Raw genomic sequence first — 21,242 nt, 5'->3', positions numbered from 1 at the left:
GTAACAATACATCAGGTATGATCAAGTATGATTAGGTGGGTATTATGTACACTACTACTGAAACGAATACACACATTTGCATATAGGTAACGTACTTACCTACAGGCATTTACGTTTTGAAAGAAATAGTTTATGTATAAAATTAATGACTTTGTTTGTCATCGAAAAAATGCGATAAAAAGTTAACTACATCAATATTTAGTTAGATTAGTGGGATTAATGTTTATCGCATCGGAAGATATTTGTTATTGTTCATAACATTTTTTAATCGAGAGTCATAATTTATTATTCGATAGGTACTTACGTATCTTCAGTGAAAAATGTTAAAGCTATTATTAACTGCATATGTGTTGTGTTTTGGGTTATCTTCTGGTAAGTGAGGATATCTTAGCATTTTATTGAATTACCGTGTGAGTGCAGGGTCCATAGTGTGGCAGAGAGAAAATCTCCGAGAAAGGCCCAGGACTTGTGACCAACGGGTGTAGGGTTAAAAAATTGGAAATTGCTTCATAAAATGTTAACACTCGAAGAGGTTGGATCTGACACCATATGTATAGTAGGCACTCGTATTGTATTGCATTATTTAATCAAAACTTAGCTTAAGAAGAAGAAGAAGAAGAAATACTTTATTGCACACAAAAATACAATTATAAATTAAAACAATAAAAAGATAAATTAAACTTAGCATGCAAAGGCAGCCTTATTACTAAAAGTAATCTCTACCAGCTTATAATATATTTCTATGGACTCAACGGCCTAATTTCTGTGATTTGGAGCTCTATGTTCTTCCTTGCTTAATTTTTTAACTTTGCTAATATTTGCTTTTCTTTCTTTCTCTTCTCTCTAAAAATCTTATAAATAAGAATATTTTTAGTTTCTAAATAATAATGCATTGTCGAAATAAGTGACCACCTACGTATTTACTAGTCTATACTAATATTGAAAAAAAAACCCGGTCAACTTGAGAACCTCTTTTTCTTTGAATAAAGAGGAAAAAGCTTGATTGATTGTTTTTGATTGATTGGATTTGATTGTCTGTTTACTTGCATTGAATAGGCTCTAAAACTACTGAACCGATTTGAAAAATTCTTGCACTTTTGGGAAGCTACACTATCCCTGATTGCTATAGGCTATATTTTATCCCCGTATTCCTACAGGAACAGGAACCACGCGGGTGAAACCGCACCACGTTTGCTTGTAACTTATAAAGTCAGTATTTTCTTCAGCCTTACCGACTGATGTTATTTTGAGAAACTTCGAAGAAGGACCGCGTTATCAGTATGCAGAAGATTCAAACGGGGCAATCCATTTAGTGGACTTGTGGTTAACTCTCGGAGATGTATTCAATATCGCCAGATTCAATCCAGATTCATCTAATGTATACCATTTATTCACAAGGTAAGGTGATATTTTGTATATCTTATAATAGGTAGAAATGGCGAGATGATAATACGAGTATGTCTAAGCTGTGTGAAGTATGCATAAATACTTATAATTTCTTTAATAACTAATTATTCGGCCGAATTTTGGTACAGTTAAAATATAGTAATATACGATTTTTGCTAGGAACTCCATATTCACTATATTCACTATAAGATTTACCAGCCAAACCAATATGCATATTTAACAAACAGAATGGCAAGGTTAAATAAAATTTCATTAACATCATATAGGGTAGGGGGGGGGGTAAGGTAGGGTAGGGTGGAGTCCGTACTCATCCCTTGTATGGTAGAGTAGGGTAGTAGTAGGGTTTCACGTGGGCGAAGTCGCAGACGTCCGCTAGTTGAAAAAAAGTTCACGTTCTAACATTTTTTAGTACGATTCCCACAATTTTTTTCATGTTAGGTAGATATGGGTATTTTACAGTGTCCGAGTGTTTCTTTACATTAAGTATATAATCTGTAACTAATATTATAAAGCCATATTCAGCCTATGTTTAGGTACTTTGTGGCTGTAGATTTTAATGTGTATATTGTCCGTATAATATATTCCCCTCTCATTCTGAGAGGAGACTCGAGCTCAGCAGTGAGCCGAATATGGGTTGATGACGACGATAATATATTATTGTTATTATTATAGTTATCATTAAAGATGTAATATATTATTTTATAATTAATGCATGACAAATTAGTCCGTATATCTAATCATAAGCTAATTTATAATATACATCATTTTAATTGTAATCAACGATCTATCATTATTATCCTGAGTCATCTAAACTGTGACCGCAGATAACAATATTTATATATTATTTAAAGATATTTAGATAATAAAATAAATCGCGACTCTAAGTGTGACATACGAGCATGCAATTAACTTTTGATGGACCTTTAAAGTTATAGCAACTAAATCAAAAATAGCAAAAAAAAACAAACAATAAAGCTACAAAACACTTTAACGGATTTTCATGTAAAATTTTTGCTTTACTAAGATTTATACTATAAAAAGAAAAGAAACCCCACGAGTAATTATTTCATTTCTGTTATATTTGTGTTGAAATTTCAAAATAATAGCCCCTACGGATTATTTTACCCTTTTTCAAGGACGTTTTAACCGTTGCGGGTATTTTCAAAATTTTACAGTCACTAATCTATACAGAACTACATAACTTACTTATCTATAAAGTTACGAATTTGATATTGTTTTCAGAGCTAACCCGACTGTAAGCCAACCATTGCTAGTCAATAATGCCTTGCTATTGACAAGATCTAACTACAATAGCAATAGAAGAACCATAGTACTTATCCACGGATGGCTGAATTCAGCGACATCTGATTTCAACAGTGTTATTGTACCGGGTAATGCATCTAATTACTATTAAACCATTTGATTTTTACAAAAAAATACCGACTTCAGAAGGCTAAAATATTTAACGAGATCTAACGAGTTCTCCAGGATTCTATCATCAGATTCTAACCTAATGATCATGGGACCACCTTTTAAGTAAAACAAGAATTTTCCAAAGCAGTCCAGGAGTGTCTTAGTAATCGCATAAAATTTACATGCATAAGAAGTGTCTTAGTAGTCGGTGAACATGCATAAATAGTTCCTAGTTTAAAACTGACCTCCAATTTTGTAATTGGTTAAAAGCACATCATAAATATACAATATTTCGTATTATCAGAGGATGTCATGCTTGATACGAGTCATATTTCAATAAAGGATACACAGTTTATTAATTCCCATACCCTTCGTTCAGAACTTTAACTCATGATTCAAAAACCTAACTGATAAGTTTCATAACAGTGGACCACTTAATGAAACGCGTTTCTATGTCATACTCGTACATGTATTTTCTTTCCAGCTTTATTGAGAGCTGAAGATTTAAATGTAATAGTGGTGGATTGGAGCATAGGAGCCAGTGCTCTCACACATAGAGTAGTAAATGAAAACACTGTGCAATCCGGTAAAGCTGTAGCTCGATTCATAACGTGGTTGAATCAACAATCTGGATCTACTCTCGCTCAGTATCACATAATTGGCCACGGACTTGGTGGACACCAAGCTGGTGTTGTTGGAAGAAATCTTCAGGGACTTGTACCTTATATTACAGGTTAGATGCTATTACATTTGTAAGTATTTTTACTTTGTGTTTGTTATTATCAAATTAAGCTCATGAAACATTACCAATGATTATATTAATAAAACGCCCTTAAGTTATATTTTTGTGTAAAATTACATTTTTAGGAAGTCATCTAAATGTAGTTTCTCCATAGCTATTCTACCACAGAACCGTGAGACGCCGTGAAAAATGGCATATTTTTGCTGTCGACGTCTGAAACGTTTCGATTTGTTCGAACGTTCAAATTTGCATCAACGTATCTAAACTTTCAAATTTTGTTTTTAATGATATTTTAAACAATATTACCAATTTTCAGCTTGGTGGGAATTTAGGTAGCTTTATTCTTATTTTTTGGTTTAATTTGACCGGTCTATAATAAGAACTGCTAGTACGCCCTTACGGCGTCTGTGTTTCCTGATACGTACAATTTAAGCACCTTCAAGGCAAGAGTGAATAGGCATCAGCTAGGCAACGCGCTATCATCATTGCTTTCCATCGGGCATGATTGTAGTCAAACGCAAGCCTAGACAACATAAAAGTAATTCTTTTCACCTATACGTCTCGTTTTGTAATTTACGTTTCTTTTTTGTAGGTCTAGATCCAGCTATGATTGGCTGGGCGACCAACATCAACAAGTTTCATAGAAATGACGGCCTGTACACGGAAGTTATCCACACCAACTATGGCGTATACGGCTATATTGCAGATCTGGGACAAATGGACTTTTACCCTAATGGTGGTATATCAATGCCAGGATGTGATTCCAATGCTTGCGATCACGCTAGAGCCTTCTTTTATATGGCAGAATCGATAACATCTGGGGGTTTCACTGGAAGGCAATGTTTAAACTACTATGCCGCTGTTTTGGGGATGTGTTCTGGACCTAGAACCGCGCGAATGGGTGGACTGGTCCCAAAGACAGGGTAAATACCTTTTTGAAAAATTTACATTGGTTTACAATATTTCGTTCCAACATACGTTAGGCTCTTATTATCGTTTATTTTTTTCAGGTCAAACGGTGTTTTCTTACTGGAGACTAATGCAGCTCCCCCATTTTCAAAGGGTTAAATGGATTATTTATCAATGTTGTAAATAAATATTGTGTTGATTTCTTTCGCTAAATATTTGACACAGCTTTAAATAAATTCTTGAAGTCTGCAAATAAAATCTTTAAATAGCATTACAATTTATTTTATTTCTCATCACTTAAGAGTAAAACTACAATTATAATTATTAAAGCAAATAAATAGGAGAAGATAAAGCGCTTACTTTTTTAAAGAAAGCTTTACACGATGGCAAGCAATAGCTTAACTACGAAATGCCTTTTTGTACTTAGGTCTAGTCTTAGGGTAGGGTTATCACAACTGGTTGGGGTGTTTAATGTTTTTTGGAGCTCTCCTTTGTGCGTTTTCTTGTGATGTACTGGTAATAGGTGTGATCGTCGTAGTTTCATTTTTTTTCGTGGGTATATCGAGGAAATTGCTCAAGAAAGCGATACCCTTTTCTGCGGTTATTACTAAATCCGTTAGAAATCCAACATCAAATGTGCTTTCTTCGGTTGTGTTTTCTTCTGTTGTCCTGTAAGTAAATAAATAATTTGTTAGTCTAATCTTAATAAGATTGACTTTGAAACTTTATGAGATTATTTATCTGGATTAATGAAGTAATCATCTTTCGAATCTTAATTATTCAATTCTATACATAGCATTTAAGAATAGATTATGACTGTTCAATCATGGTCTGCTATTACTTGCTTGAGTTTGAAAACATGTAGGTAAAAAATTTAAACGTGCTGATTAAATAACGTTATTAATAATATTAGCAAGAAAAATTATGCTACGCTCATATAATTGACTATCGCAACTATCAATTAATTAATAATTATGCCTATCAAGTAGATACAGTCTAGTACTATCAAGTAAAATGATCTATGATGGATGAGTAAAGGTATCCCATTTCATGAAAATTCAATGAAAATTGTTATTTTTTTCTTGCCTTCTTGCAATTATATTCAATAATAATATTTGATTTCTGTCCCTACAAAAGGCCTACGTCCTGCAGTGGACGTCCATCGGTTGATATGACGATGATGATGATTTGATTTCTGAAGAAACAAATTAATTTGGATAATTGTTTCAATATTATTAAAAATATTTAGAAAACATCCGGTCCTTTTGATCCCAAGAAATAATTCATTTTTTTTTATTCTATACAAGTTAGCTCTTGACTACAATCTCACCTGATGGTAAGTGATGATGCAGTCTAAGATGGAAGCGGGCTAACTTGTTAGGAGGAGGATGAAAATCCACACCCCTTTCGGTTTCCACACGACATCGTACCGGAACGCTAAATCGCTTGATGGTACGTCTTTGCCGGTAGGGTGGTAACTAGCCACGGCCGAAGCCACCCACCAGCCAGAAATTATTTATTTATTTATTATGTTCTTATGTATTTCACTTCTTTGTAAAATTCAATAATGCCCGAAGTTGTTTAGTTATAAAAATATTTTGACCACTGTCTGATACGACTATTGGAATAAAAATGGAATAATTAATATTATTTGAATATGATTATTAATATCCAAGACTTACTCTTCTGGTTCCGCGGGAGGATCTTCCATTTCCATTCCACCAGCAGTAGACTTGAAACATCCGATCGGGAACTCCAACTGCGACTCTCCAAGCAGCCTTGGTTCAAGTTCAAGACAGCCACGAAGTCCATCAGCAGTGGGGGCGAGGTCATTGAACTTGGCGCATACCTGAGCAAACTTCCCGAAGACTTCCAAGCATATTGGTGCTGGATTGGCACCTATAACGGAATGTAAATAATATTAAGTATTAATACTTTTCTTTTTATCCGCTTTCCTATTAAAAGATCTGTCGGTGTCAAAGATAATTTTGTTACGGACAAAAAAATATTCAATTAATTTAGAAATTCAAAAAGCATTTTTATTCACCCTGTATTTTTGAAGAATGAAGAAGATTTTTGCCGTAAGACACGTTCACCGAAAATCCTTCTTCCGGAGATACATATTTCATATGGACACAACCTGAAACAAAAAAACTTATACAATTGAAAAAGAAATAAAATTTATCAACTAGGCTAGGTTCGAAAGGGTGGATATGTTATTAATGTGCAAATTCTCAGCTTTTCTCAGCTATTGTTGATTTCTCATAACTAACAATTTAAATAATCTTTTCCCCTCTTTATTTTGTCATCTTGGCTTAAATGTTTGATAATTGTATACTTCTCATAAAAAAATCGAAATACAGTCTGCCTGAACATTACTTGCGGACTGTTTCGATTATGTATTTATATTTATATTAATTTATACCTTTAATTTTTAGTGGACTTTACGAGCTTTTGGGACCTCTCATCGCCTTCTCTCTACAGACCTCATAGGATACCTTATAGATATGAGCGGAAAGCAAGGTCACGAGAAAGGGGTATATCACACAGAAACGCGTGATCGACTATCAATAGATAATTACTAGATTGAAATCTCTTTGGTATCAGTTGCTACTCGACAACTGTATTTTTTTTATAAATTTTAATTATTATTTTAATTATTATTTGATTATTCCCTATAAATTATTTTACTCTTTGCTTATTTCACAAATTAACGTCAGATGTTCATAAATATTTACAAATGATTCATAAAAATTAAAAAAAAAATATATACAAAAAATATACGCCTAATTGTTCTCCCATGTGCAGGGTATCTACCGAATTAGCTGGCGGTATTACCTACTCTTAATGGCAAGGCTTATCCTTCTGTTGCCTTTATACCTACCTATAATTTACATGAAAACAGAACTTCTACTAAATAAAAAAAAAATTATAAAGTTTCTCAACAACATCCTACAATCCTGACTCTCTGCACAACATACAACTATAGATATTAAATATAATATCATATCTTTAATAACAACAGTATACAGATGAGACACATAAACATATTACATTATCACACTAATATTATAAAGGCGAAAGTTTGCGTGTAAGTGTGTATGTTTATTCCTCCGTTACGCTACTAAAGCGATTTGGTTAAAATTTGAAATAGCAATAGATTTTTCTCAAGATTAATACATAGGCTACTTTTCATCAAGGAAACATCCATGGTTCCCGCAGGATTGGTAAAAAACTGAATTCCACGCGCGTGCGTTCGCTAGTGGGAAATGAAAATCAAATGAAATTGATAAAATGACAAAAGGAACTTACCAGGTCCACCGAGATCTACGAATGTGATGTTAAAATCAACGCAACACACGCACGCAGGCCCTTTGCACAGGCAGTTTCTGTTCGGCTGGTCATTGCGGAGCTCTGGTACATCTATCAGCTTCTTGCCGCCTTCCCAGTCCAGGTAGTCTGTAATGTAGATTAATTCAGCATTATAGTAAGTATCCGGATAAAATTGCATCCGGTCAAAGATGCTTAAGAGTAGGTCCTACTCTTAAGATATTGTCTCCGTCTATTTGATCGTAATCAAAGTTTTTTTTTTATTCTTTACAAGTTAGCCCTTGACTACAATCTCACCTGATGGTAAGTGATGATGCAGTCTAAGATAGAAGCGGGCTAACTTGTTAGGAGGAGGATGAAAATCCACACCCCTTTCGGTTTCTACACGGCATCGTACCGAAGCGCTAAATCGCTTGGCGTACACGTCTTTGCCGGTAGGGTGGTAACTAGCCACGGCCGAAGCCTCCCACCAGCCAAACCTGGACAAATTAAGAAAATCTCAATCTGCCCAGCCGGGGATCGGACCCAGGACCTCCATTTTGTAAATCAAGTCAGGCATTTGTGCGAATGTTACATTACAGAAATATACGAGAAAATTTTAGCGAGCATTCTATCGAGGGTTTTGGCGAGGAGATTTGCTTGGAATGGAAACATCGAATAAAGCGTTTGCTAGAATTATCAAGATGTTTTTGGCTTTTGCTTGCGAACTGCGAATGCTCAATGTTCTGTTACAAGTGAATGCTTAACTCTATCAAGTATGAGCACCTTAAGAGCTTAGAGATGTCTGTTCTCTATGTGTCATCGTTTATACCGTCCCCACTGTTTCCTCACACAGAAATCAATTCCATAAATTAATTTTTAACGGTCATTATCAGATGTTAATAACCAGGATCCACGGCTTGACTGACTATGGGCACAGGAGTAACATTATCAACTTCCCACCTCTGCTTTACAAAATTATCTAAAAATTTCTTATAAGAATAGACCAGGTAACTTTAGAGGTAGCTTTTTGCAAAATTCAAACACTTAAGAAACTCCAAATAATCAGATATATAGGCTCAAATAGTAAATATCGTTCAGTAACTTTACTTGATAAATAAAACTTTATAAACATATGTAATAATTAATAATGCATATGGCCTACAACAATACATAGTAGGTGGCCTTTGTAGAGTATTGAGCTGCTTTCACATTTCACTTTCACTAGAACATTGTCCGGTGCGTTGTTAGCCAGTTCCACTTAAAGTTAAGTGGTCTTATTGTTATAAGAACTGTAAGATTATATAATGCATTTCGTGCGGTGTTAGAAGTTAAATAACTGTGCCGTTAAATGTGGATTAGTTACGCAGTTTAGCTAATGTTTAGATGTTACTTTTTTAACCTAAGTTTTTAAAGATACGACAAATCTCGTAGTGACTTAAATGGTTTAAAGCTAAGGATTACTTAAATTAAAATTAAAAGAAAATGTAAATCTATACTATCTATACTAATATTATAAAACTGAAGAGTTTGTTTGAACGCGCTAATCTCAGGAACTACTGGTCCGATTTGAAAAATTCTTTCAGTTTTAGATAGCTCATTTATCGAGAAAGGCTATAGGCTATATTATTATCCCCGTATTCCTATGGGAACGGAAACCACGCGGGTGAAGCCGCGCGGAGTCAGCTAGTGAATTATAATATGCCATATCCGATAAATGTTTTAGGGACCAGGAAACACCTTATACAAGATCTTAAATTTCGAAATATGGGTACCTAGACCTACATAACTACTAAAATATATGAGTAGATGTTGTACATACTAACATGTTATATTTAAACTGATAATATTTTACATTAAATGTAAAACTTATGTAAATTTGATTTTCATTGAAGATATTTATTACGATGTTTAAATTAAATTATTCCAAGAATTAAATTTATTAAAATTAATAAATAAGAAAAATTACAATTAAACACATCTTACCATAAACCATATCCGATAAAATTTGTCATATAAGTACCCGATAGACCTAAATTTATATAAATTTGATTAAGTATTTTTTATTTTTATAATGAGTAATTGATATAATACCTGTAGGTAGCTAACATAGATAGGTACGTAGTTTTAATATTATTGTAAAATTTTATAAAATTTGAATACACTTTAAAAACAAAAAAAAAACAATTAACTATTCATTAATTCAAACAACCAATCAATCAAGCTTTCCATACATAAAAGTATTCCACTAGGACTCACCTAAAATGCTGGCACCGTTTGCTAGGGCGAAGTACGCCACGAACAAACCAAGTGTCAATTTAAGGGACATGTCGTGACACTGTATGATTAAATTAATGCTTAATTTAATAAATGCGTGAAGTGATACAGGTTTGTATGGCGTAGCGAGGCGGACGACACCAGAGCCAAGCTAACACTGGCAACTGGTCCTTTCCTCGGATCTCTGCCGGTTTCACCTCTCACAATAGAAGGTGAAATTTAAAATAAAGCATAACGCAGTGTAGTAATAACATGCATCGGTAAATGCAATGGGAAAGTGAGGCGAAGGGATAGAGTTTCAGTTAAAGGGTAGTTCTTGCTTATATACTTTCCATGAAATCAAAATATTGGTTTCCCTACAAAATCCTATATTAGAAAGAAAGAAAGAAACTTTATTCATTGTTTTTAGTGTCACAAACAGTACATCCTATCTTAATAGATATTATATGACTGTCTGTGACACCAAACAGAAAGGGTTTACAGCTCAGCATTAGCCGTTCATAGCAAAAAAGCAATGCCCAGGGCTGATTTTCAGCTGTGACCCGGGTGACGTCACAGTCAGTTATAATTACTAACTAATCAAAATACATTCAAATTAGAAGATATTTTAAAAAAAATTAACATTGATTTAAGAGACGGCACGAAGTTTAATTTCAATGTATACCCAAATATGAAGTCACAACGAAGTTGCAATGCTGGAGCTAGTCAAAATAATAATTGTTCAGGTTTATATAAAAAAAAAATGAGTGGAAAATATTTTGACATTTCCGGAAAGTAACATATATTTATTACTGTGCAATAAAATTTTAAATTGAACCTTAACAACTTAGAAAATAAAATTTAATAGTTGTCTCTTTAATATTGAGCTACTAAATATTTATAGTGTCCGCTTGGATAACATTATAAACAGCAATCAACATCAATCTCAGCACACTTAATAGACACGCGCTAAAACTTCTAGAAAAAAAAAACTAGCGGACGCCCGCGACGTCGGCCGCGTGGAATTTTTACAAATCGCTCGGGAACCATGGATTATTCCGGGATAAAAAGCCCATGTGGTAATACATGCTATTTCAATACTAAATTTCAGCTAATTCAGTTCAGTAGTCGAGGCGTGAAATAGTAACAAACATTCATATCATCTTAATCATCAGTTTTCGCAAATCTCGGGAAACCATTAAATTTTTAGGGATAAAAAGTAGCCTATGTGTTAATCCAGAGTAAAATCTATTTCCATTCCAAATTTCAGCCAAATCGTAACAAACATCCAAACATCTATACAAACTTTCGCGTTTATAACATTAGTAGGAGTAGGATTTTCCTCGTTTTTTGCAAAGTTTTTAATAAACAAACACTGAATTAGAAAGCAACGGAAAATACCATCTGATGTACGTAATACTTACTTATGAATCACATTTACAATTTTTTTTATGATTGTGAAAGCAGGATTGATGCAAACGGTGCAGAATAAGTTTACTTTTTAATACTAAGTAACTACAAAGTATGTATGAACAATTAACAACGAAATGAGGATATTTTATTATTTTCTTAACTACTAGTCGACGCCCCGCGGTTTCACACATCGACGGTCTAGATATGATACCTCGTAACTAACAATTTTTGGTAAAAATTGATTTTGATGGAGAAAGCTTCATACAGCTTTTCCGGTGGTAGCCCGTAAATATCTTGTAGTACGTATATTGGTAACTAGCCACGGCCGAAGCCAGCTTTTATGAAGTGCATAAACGCAACGCCACTGGTCACCAGTCGAGGCAACTAGCAAGTCGTTGAAAATAGACTGAAAATGAACGGATTGATGTTCAAGCTTCGTAAGAAAACAAATATCCCTGAAACAACGCTATATCTACTCTAATATATTCGACTTAATGTTATTTTCGGTAAATAGTCAAATATAGACGCAAGTTAAAATCCGACAAAAACTTCAAACGACTATAACTTAAAAATTTAGACGACAGTGTTAGGTAGTATCTCATGTCGATTGTTACTGGGAAAGAAGTCAAATATCACTATAAAATCTAATAAATAAATGGCAAATATTCTTTAAAAAAGAATCACGGGAAACTAATAGTTCTTTATATGGTTGTAATTACCTGTATATGTACGACCAAGTGCATCGCGCTCCAGTGGCCCAGATCGGGGTCAACAAACTGGAGATTGAAATGTAATTAGGTCTAGCTTTTACTACGAGTATAGTCTGCGACGTGTTTGGACCTGTTTAGGACATTAATGTCACTATATATGAGCTTGAACTCGGCTTATAAACTTGACTTAAGAACTTTTAGAGTTAAGGTACAAGATAAGGTTATAAAGTATTCCCGCCTATTTAAAAGGTGGTATCAATGACTTTAAATGGAGGTTTTTTTATTAGCGCCTAGCGGACCCAGTCAAGCTTTGCTTTGACCTATGTGCACTTCTTCCCTACCTAACCTACTCCTACCTTACCCAGGGAAGTGGGGAGGGGGGGGGGAGGGTGTGGCAAGAAGAAAGAGACAAAAGTAGCCTATGTTACTCTCCATCCTTTCAACTATCTCTACTTAAAAAATCACATCAATTTGTCGCTTCGTTTTGCCGTGAAAGACGGATAAACAAATAGACAGACCGACAATCACACACCTACTAGACTTGTTTATCTGTCAACTGTATGTAGAAACCTACAGATAATAATTATTTTTATTGACTTACAGCCGATAGTCGTTAAATCTAAGTAGGATTCCACGGCAAAGCTGTGTGACCAGACCAGGGAGTGTAGCCAAGTGTCACGTCGATTCTCTCGCTACGATCGCAAACGCTTCAAAATTTCAGAATAGTATAGGGATGGAATTCGCTATCGATAGGTCACGTAATCAAGTTGTCGATCGGATCTGTCATTCCCATAAATTTTTCTAGATTTCGAATCGATAACGTTTGTAGAAAGAGAATCTACGTGCCACAGAGAATCTATAGGCCCAGATTATTGTTTTGGTGTTCCATAGATTGCCTAAGTACCGACTATACCGGCTATCTATACATACATAGATAGCCGGTATAGTCGGTACTTAGGCATATCTATACATAGAATAATTATGTTGTTAAAATAATGGTAATAAAAATAATATTCAGATATATATTATTTATACAAATTAATTTGTACTTTTGAACTTTTTCTATATGGGCTTCGTTATATTAAAACTAGACAAAGAAAAAAACCGATTTGTATTTTTTACAAACAGGATTTTATTAAATGATTTCAATCTATGTAGATGATATCAATACATTTACTTTCCATTTCAATGTTTTTGTTAAGAGGCAAATGTCCGCCGCGCGGTAACGTAATATTTAACGCCTATAGTCACGATTACAGGTTTTCGAGTTCTAAAAAGTAAACAAGCGCGCAGACACCGACTTTCTCCGTGTAGAAAGTGACCCTGACGGTGCGCAGCCGCAGCATAGGTGGATGTACTACACGCAGTTTATAGTGGCTCATAAAGTTTTAGGTAGTATATTTTGTAGCGAATTATCGAATAGCCCATTTAATTTAGTAATAGTCAATTTATATAAATGCGCATACTTCTTGATTGCATCATAGTGAATCCTTTTTTTTGTTTTTTTTTTTATTGAGAAAGAATGCAGTAAGGAACTTAAACTAACTTATCAAATCATGCCCACGTGGAATGGTGGCAAGAACTGGCTGCATTTCTACACTGAACAGCCAGGCTGATCCTTTGCGAACTTAAATTTACTTCTTCTTGGTTCTTCATTGCTGAAAGTCGTGTCAAAACTACAGGGTTTTTGTTTTGTTCTTCACAATTCCCCTCCACACATTTACGATCAAAACATCAAGGAGGTGCTGAGGAACTCCTATTTCCCGTAGTATGTTCTTAATAAAGACATTTAAATCTTTCTCAAATCGGGTTGACTGTTCTAAAATTCCAAACTTAATATCTAAATACAAAAAGCCCTATCCAAGAAGTTACTTTTAATGAAAACTATGTCGCATAAGTAAGACATTAATAAAACGGAATAGAGTAAAGTTTGTATGGAGAATTAAGTATTTATCGCTGACATAAAATATATAACTGTAATACAAAAAATATTAGCCTGCTGTATATTTGATGATTTTATTGATCTTAAAGGCTGATGGAGTTTATAAACTACACCATACTTCCAAACTCAAAAAATAATTAAGTATGATAACACGTCAATCCGGATAGGAAAATCTTAGGAAGCCACTTCCTACTGTCCTAAGTATATCCGAGATCAACGCTCTTTAAGAGAACATTCTAGAATTTTCTGCGAAACTTGTTTCCTAGTTCGTTGGAAACATTTAAATTTAATATACGAAAAGAGCTTTTATTTGTAAAAAAAATATAAAGCTTATAGAAATTACCAATCTTTGTTTTTTAAATACTAAAAGTTCTTAATTTGTACTATTTTCCACACAATATTCAAAACAACATTTTCCTCATTTTGTCGTATTTTTTCTATACAAAGTGCATATAACTGGATACTACAAAGGCGGTCAAGTGCGTCTCTACTTTCACCCCTCCTTCACACATCTTTTATGAGTGAAAGAGACGGATTGGTGTTTTCCTTTCTCGTATACGTCACTTCACATTTCTCCGGGTTGTTGAAGTGGTTATATGAAATCAGTGTCGTTGTTACATTGCTATCGTTCGTTTTAGGGCTGACGAGTGATTTCTAATAATTATAATTTAATTGGCTGTGAACAGTCAAGGAGGTGCGACAGTGTAGCGATCGATCCAGTATCGATTTTACAATAGACCAGTAAAATAAACCAATTAGTAAGGTATGTGTTGACAGTATGTTTTATTTTATTTGCGATTATTACAGTGCATGACATATTAATGAGTATAGATGTATCAGTGTATTCTTACAAGTACATAGTTAAATATATAAAAATATTTTAATTTTTAAAATATTATATTGATAAAACTTACAGTTAACGTTTCAGTAAAGATAGAAGCTGAAATTTTGTTTTTTTAATACAACGCCGACGTTAGTAAAAGATTTCAACGCGTCTGCGGTCTTAGCGATTTTAGTAAATATATTGTAATTATTGTATTATTACTCTAATAGTATCGTTTATAAAACAAAATTGGTATTTTTTGTCATTAATAGTAGTGGGTGTTCAGTGATAGATTAATTATAAACAGAATGTATGAGGCAGAAAGAGAAAATTAACATTTCACTAAACTAAATTTTAATCTAATGATAAGTTGTTGAAATAACCTACCTAGTTAATTATTTTATTGAGATTTTATAAAAAATACATCTAATGGATGAACTCAATTCAGTTGTTCCTTATATTAAAGACCACTGTCCTTAACAATTTTCTGACTAGAAAGATATTTGGAAGGATAACATTTCATAAAACATGTAAAATAACAATATTATATATTACATAATTGTAATATGAGTGTTAATGTAACAATACATGTTGCACAATATAATATATTCGTTACGTTAGCTATCACTAACATATATAAGGTTTATTCAATGTTAAAAGATGTTATTTTATACCTGTTGTCGGCATTTGGGAATCGACACAGATTTTTAAAATAATTCACGTAGGTACTAATGTTTCATCGAAAACGCTAAAATAATTACTTTAGTAAATTACTGAGGACATATTTACATACACAAAAAGACATATTTCTTGAAATAAACTTAGTTTAAGAATTTATTTCTTGTTGAACGAAAAAGACATTTGAACTTAGAACCTTCTTTTCCGTAGCTTAAGGGGATTTACTACTGTACTGAGTCAGTTACATACAGAAAAAAATACCTATAAATGTCGTTATCAATCACGAGTAGGTATTTAATATTTGTTATTTACTTTAACAAAATTAGAAATTATCGGTTCTTCAAAGAATACTTCTAAAGTCCGATATACAGGTTGCTCGGAAGTATTTTCCATAACTCTTATAGGGTTAGGGTTATATTATACGTGGACTTGTCAACACCTAGAAGTTATGGGAAACACCCTGTATAATGATACATCGTACATGAATTATCGGTGCCGGTACCTTCCTCGACGATCCATCGACATAGTTACAAGTATAGGCAACTTTGTTGTAAAAGTAAATGTTCAAAAGCCGTGAGGTTAATGGTTACTTTCAACGAAATTTTCTTTTTACATACCGGATGTCATAAAAATAAACTCATGTTCAATCTTGGTGTATTTTCAGATAGAGAGAGCCCTCTAAAATGAAGCTCTCCTTAGTGTTTGAGCTTCTGTTGATATTTGTACTACTGGCCTTTGCAGCCTCCAAAAATATCGGTAAGTTATCAAGACTAATATTTTATTGAGGAAAATATACAATTAACTTACTTAACTGATAAATATCTATATATATAAATAAATATATAAATATCTATGTAATTAAAATGAAAAATAACATTTAAAAAGTATATGCAAACTAATTGTCACCGCTTTGGCGCTATTAACCCCTCAGAATACAGAAAACACCACAAGCCATGTTCAGCCGTCATTATAAAGCACACATTGTGTCCAAAAATTGTACCTACTCGTTTAAAGCACGTCACAAAACACGTTCGTGACATTACAGCAAAAAAGAATAATTTCAACGGCTTCATTCCTATTCGCGATCACACCTTCTGGAGTTTTCTATATTCTGAGATTGCCCCTAAACTCTGAATAACAAGGCTAACTGATTGAACATTGGCTCAAAATATATATACTCAGCTCTTGGGTCATCTGACGCAAGGATCAGTTAAGCTACTGGTAGATTCTCTAATAGTACAATAATTTATAGTTTGATAGATATAAAATAATAAAACTGTATGACATTTGCTTTCTTGTAGTATTTTTGATATATTTATAAGACATGATATTTTTATTCGTTACTCTATATTACGTTTAGCACCAATTCATTGATTGCATTTTAAGAACTAGCTAACTTGATAAATACTGTTCTGTCTCGCCATTGGCTAACAATTCACAAATTTATGATATTATTAATTTTTGAAATATTGAGGGATGGTGGAGATCAACTTAGAACTCGATAAGAACGATACGCTATTACGCTTGAATGTAATAATAACCGGTAAGGTTCTAATGTATGCATACACGAAAATTTATCGACATAATTCAAGTCGTTCTAAAGTAACACTGAGTATATTACTTGTATACCAATGATTGCAATTTAATTTCATTTATTTGTAGATTTAGAACCTAAATAAATTACCAAGATACGAAAAAGATTAAAACCAATAAGTAAAACATAGTCAATATTTGCATTGTATATATAGTGTTTTAATTTATAAATTAACGTTAATTAGTTCAATATATTAATATGAATTAGATATTACTAAAATCCATTGAAGAGTGCGTGTAAACAGAGAATAATAGCGAATACTAAGTATTACATACTGATTTTTTTGGCTAAATCAATAAGGTAAAAATGTATACAATGCAATCGATCCATCGTTACAAATGTAGATATGCGCATGTTACCTACTCGATAAATTCGATTAATGCAAAACTATCTTCCGTGAAAGCGGAATATAAAACAGATTATTTGTAGTGTCATTTACACACGAAGCGATCAAAAATAACGTGAACCACTAGCGTGACATACCTATTGATGTTGAAATGAGTCCATTAGAAATAGTTTTATACCTACATACTGCAACTAATTGTCAATACTAAAAGTAACATAAAAGAGAAGGGATATAATTGTAAAATAAATTTTGTGAAACTTATTTTTAATGTTTGTAATTTGCAGGTCAACAGAAAAACAACAAAAAAAGTATTCAAAAGCAAAACGATGATATCAAAATAGAAGACAATAGTATAAACAGGTTCTGCAAATGTTCTGAGGCGTATTGCAATTGTTGCAGAGATTTCGCCGTTCCTGTAGTCAATCTAAACGGTCCAGGTAAAATCCAGATTTCTTTTTTACGTTTGAATTACGCTACATTGGAAAATGGATTGATTAATTGGACTAGACATTTTAAATAGATCAAGATTTCAAACCTTTTCTGAATATCGTCGCTTATCGAAAGTATTAATTCTTTTTTTTTCGCAGGATGTGCTTCACTCATGTATTTAAGTGGCGATAAAATGTCCGTCTCATTAAGCTTCGGCAATAAAGTCATAACTAATCGGACGCTTTCAAGTACGTATTTATATTATACGCGAATTCAACTATAATGGTTTGAGTGACCTATTACAATTTCAAATTGTCGTTACAGGTCGCAAACCAAGTCCTGTTTGCATGCCTCTACCCGGAGGTATTTCAAAGTTCTGTGGACGAGTTTACAACATAGCGAGAGCGGGAGAAGAGTTTAGAGCCTGTCTCGGCTTGGAATTACAAGCTAAGAGTACTGTTGAAGCAGCAGTAAGAGTGTCTTGTTTCAAATTTGGACCAAGAGGCGTGACATCTGAGCCAGCTGACCCACTGCCCTTAGTACCTCAGGATGAAAAGGATACAGATGACGATGATGATGACGATGACGATGATGACGAAGATGTCGTTGATTTTGGTATCGACGCGGATGATGACGATGACGACGATGATGAGGAAGAAGATGATGAAGATGATGACGATGGTGATGAAGGTTAGTAATAATAGTTTAAATCTGTTTCGTGTGCATATGTAGGAATATAGTATCATCAACCTCATAGCCGAGAAACAGAGAGCTCGAGTCTCCTCTCAGAATGAGAGGGGTTAGGCCAACCACGATGGCCCTATGCGGATTGGTAGACTTCACACATGCAGAGAGTAAAGAAATTTTTCTGGTATGCAGGTTTCCTCGCAATGTTTTTCCTTCACCGTATGAGACACGTGAAATATAATTTTTAAAATGCACACAACTGAATAGTTTGAGGTGCATGCCTCGGATTCGAACCCACACCCGGAATCGGAGACAGGTTATATCCACTGGGCTATTACGGCTCACGGTAGGAATATAGGCTTTAGAATAAATATCTAGCACAACACTGTAATTGGCGTATATTATACTTTTAATAATTGACAAATATAACAAAAATATATATTTAAGGTTAGCATAATTATTGTACGTACTTACGTCTCTAACACAAGAACAATAATTTTGTCAAAAATTAACGTTAGGTTTCTTAAGTAGTATGATACTTGCTTGCTTGATGCTTAGGAACGATAAGGGAATTAAATTATAATATTGTCGGGGTACGATGAAGAACCATAAAAAACGTAAAATAAATATTTGTTCTAATTAATGAAATTTTTAAACTTTACAGGTGGCCTCGAAGCAGTCAATGATGTAGACAGCGCAGATTATACAGGTTTCAGTCTTCTTGGAGAAGATTTATTAGGAGGCCTATTCGGTTCATCCGGCGGCAAGAAACCATCTAAGAATAAAAACAAACAAGTACCATTTACTTCAACTACCACGACAAGCCGCCCACGTCCTACTCGAAGACCTGTAAGGAGACCTGTCAGAGTAACAACAATAAGGCCATTTACAAGAACAACAACAGTCAGAGTACGACCCGTAAATCGCAGACCTACTCGTAGGCCAATAAGAAGACCAACTACTACTGTACGACCAATAAGTGTTTCTTCAATTGCTGCTGAACAAACTGCTACAGTTTCAACTATATCTACGACCATGGCACCTTTGTCATCTGCAAATACTGAGCTTAAAGTTCCATCGGTTGTGATGGATGAAACCGCTCAGAGCGAGACCCATCAGGTAATACCTATAACAGAAAAACTTTTACCAACTCCGGAACTGACTACACCAAAAAGTGACACTACTTTTGAAGATTCGGGACTAGAAATGTCTTTAGCTCATATTACTGATCAACTTTCTCTAAGCATGCCAGTTACTCAATTAGTACCTACAGAGGAAATGAAAAACACAGAAGTAAAAGTTGAAAACGAACCAGAGACTAGCTATGAAAAAATTGAAACAATTACTTCGAAGCCACATTCAAAAATACCTTTTGCAACTGTAGTTGATGATGGTGAGAATGAAGAAATGGTGCAAATAGTCCAAACTTTGGATTCTCATTCTGAAGAACATGCTGCGGATAGTGAAAATGTTATAGATGAAACTAGGTCACATCATGAACCGAACCATCATTATGAGGGCCTATCTCTGCCAAAGAAAAAGCATAGAGGCGGAAATTTCAATTTGGATGACCTCGATGTTCTCGATTTAACTGGTATTGGAGAAAGTGTTGGTCATCAATTAGGAATATTTGGAAGACATAAACGTCAAAACAAAAATAAAGTTGCCAAGCCTCAAAACCTGAAAGGTGTAAACGATTATGATGATGTTCTCGGATTAGAAGCTTTAAGTGAATCTATCGTTTTCCCCGACATTGACGACTTAAGCCGAAAAGACAGAAGAAGACAAAATAAAATGATGCGAGGTTTATGGCCTCAATAATTAACTTGAATCAATCTAGCTGTAATTCTTAGTTTATTATTTATTTATTTATTAAATTCCTCTACGTTGTAAATAGTAATCTTACTTTAAATGTTATTTATTTTTCAAAGAAATTAAAATAATCACAAAATATTTGGTGTTTCTTTTAGTATATTATTTTTATATGAACAACAAAAGCTTGTCCTTTGAAATTTATATCGGAGCAATATTCACACGAGGCTATATATACTCGTACATTTATCAATACGAGAAAATTTATGTAATTAAATATCTATATTACAAATAAAAAAAACAAGAACAATATATGAGGCTATGAATCTATTCCGATATCACAATAATAAAATAACAAAAATGAAATTAAAAAGCCTCTCGATTAACATACTACACATAATTACAATAAACTTTTGTTCAGTATTACGAAAAATATAAATTATTACATTTACTGACCAAAAAGATTGTTAGCGATAAAGTTAGTTTTGTCAATCAATTTAGTAGCAAAATAGTAGTTATTTTTGTATTCGCAAGAAACAGTGTCTTTTGTCTGAAAGCTACTCTAACTTACCTTAACATTTCCAAATTTCATGAATATCGGTTGGGCAGTTAAGCGTACCGAACTATTAGATCAACTTACTTATTACTTATTAATCGCATATTGAATGCGTATCGGACCGGTATCACAAATTTGCTGTTATAAATACTTAAAAATTAAAACATGAAATAAATGAACTAAGTGCGACATATTCACAAAAACACATCATAAGTG

The 21,242-nt window shown here is 33.6% G+C and overlaps 3 protein-coding genes across 3 annotated transcripts; 2 read left to right on the top strand and 1 right to left on the bottom strand.

Moving 5' to 3' along the window:
* The first annotated feature begins 345 nt into the window (after positions 1-345).
* LOC112052944 (pancreatic lipase-related protein 2-like) lies at positions 346-4,660 on the top strand. Its single transcript, XM_052881676.1, has 6 exons — positions 346-372; positions 1,211-1,398; positions 2,650-2,798; positions 3,305-3,553; positions 4,155-4,485; positions 4,573-4,660. Exons 1-6 carry the CDS (start codon positions 346-348, stop codon positions 4,628-4,630), a joined length of 1,002 nt encoding a protein of 333 aa, XP_052737636.1. The 3' UTR covers positions 4,631-4,660.
* An 84-nt stretch (positions 4,661-4,744) lies between these two features.
* LOC112043001 (uncharacterized) lies at positions 4,745-10,242 on the bottom strand. The gene is made up of 5 exons (XM_052881399.1): positions 10,040-10,242; positions 7,784-7,930; positions 6,519-6,611; positions 6,154-6,370; positions 4,745-5,140 (listed from the first exon to the last, which is right to left on the bottom strand). The coding sequence occupies exons 1-5, from the start codon at positions 10,107-10,109 to the stop codon at positions 4,921-4,923; spliced, it is 747 nt and encodes a 248-aa protein (XP_052737359.1). The 5' UTR covers positions 10,110-10,242; the 3' UTR covers positions 4,745-4,920.
* A 4,431-nt stretch (positions 10,243-14,673) lies between these two features.
* Positions 14,674-20,611, top strand: LOC112042995 (uncharacterized). Its single transcript, XM_024078235.2, has 6 exons — positions 14,674-14,864; positions 16,267-16,358; positions 17,827-17,979; positions 18,130-18,219; positions 18,296-18,661; positions 19,323-20,611. The coding sequence occupies exons 2-6, from the start codon at positions 16,286-16,288 to the stop codon at positions 20,477-20,479; spliced, it is 1,839 nt and encodes a 612-aa protein (XP_023934003.2). The 5' UTR covers positions 14,674-14,864; positions 16,267-16,285; the 3' UTR covers positions 20,480-20,611.
* The last annotated feature ends 631 nt before the right edge of the window (positions 20,612-21,242 follow it).

This window comes from Bicyclus anynana, chromosome 1 (genome assembly GCF_947172395.1).
Source record: "Bicyclus anynana chromosome 1, ilBicAnyn1.1, whole genome shotgun sequence".
NCBI classification, from domain to species: Eukaryota; Metazoa; Arthropoda; class Insecta; order Lepidoptera; family Nymphalidae; genus Bicyclus; species Bicyclus anynana.
This window is presented reverse-complemented; position numbering and strand designations above follow the sequence as displayed.

Bases quoted from the DNA above. Each gene is read 5' to 3' on its own strand.
- LOC112052944 (XM_052881676.1), top strand. From the start codon at position 346: ATGTGTTGTGTTTTGGGTTATCTTCTG. The intron at 2,799-3,304 runs GTAATGCATCTA...TTTTCTTTCCAG, and splicing joins CAACAGTGTTATTGTACCGG to CTTTATTGAGAGCTGAAGAT. The intron at 4,486-4,572 runs GTAAATACCTTT...TATTTTTTTCAG, and splicing joins GGACTGGTCCCAAAGACAGG to GTCAAACGGTGTTTTCTTAC.
- LOC112043001 (XM_052881399.1), bottom strand. From the start codon at position 10,109: ATGTCCCTTAAATTGACACTTGGTTTGTTCGTGGCGTACTTCGCCCTA. The intron at 6,612-7,783 runs GTAAGTTCCTTT...TTTTTGTTTCAG, and splicing joins CGTAGATCTCGGTGGACCTG to GTTGTGTCCATATGAAATAT. The intron at 6,371-6,518 runs GTGAATAAAAAT...ATTCCGTTATAG, and splicing joins TCATTCTTCAAAAATACAGG to GTGCCAATCCAGCACCAATA.
- LOC112042995 (XM_024078235.2), top strand. From the start codon at position 16,286: ATGAAGCTCTCCTTAGTGTTTGAGCTTCTGTTGATATTTGTACTACTG. The intron at 16,359-17,826 runs GTAAGTTATCAA...TGTAATTTGCAG, and splicing joins TGCAGCCTCCAAAAATATCG to GTCAACAGAAAAACAACAAA. The intron at 18,220-18,295 runs GTACGTATTTAT...TTGTCGTTACAG, and splicing joins AACTAATCGGACGCTTTCAA to GTCGCAAACCAAGTCCTGTT.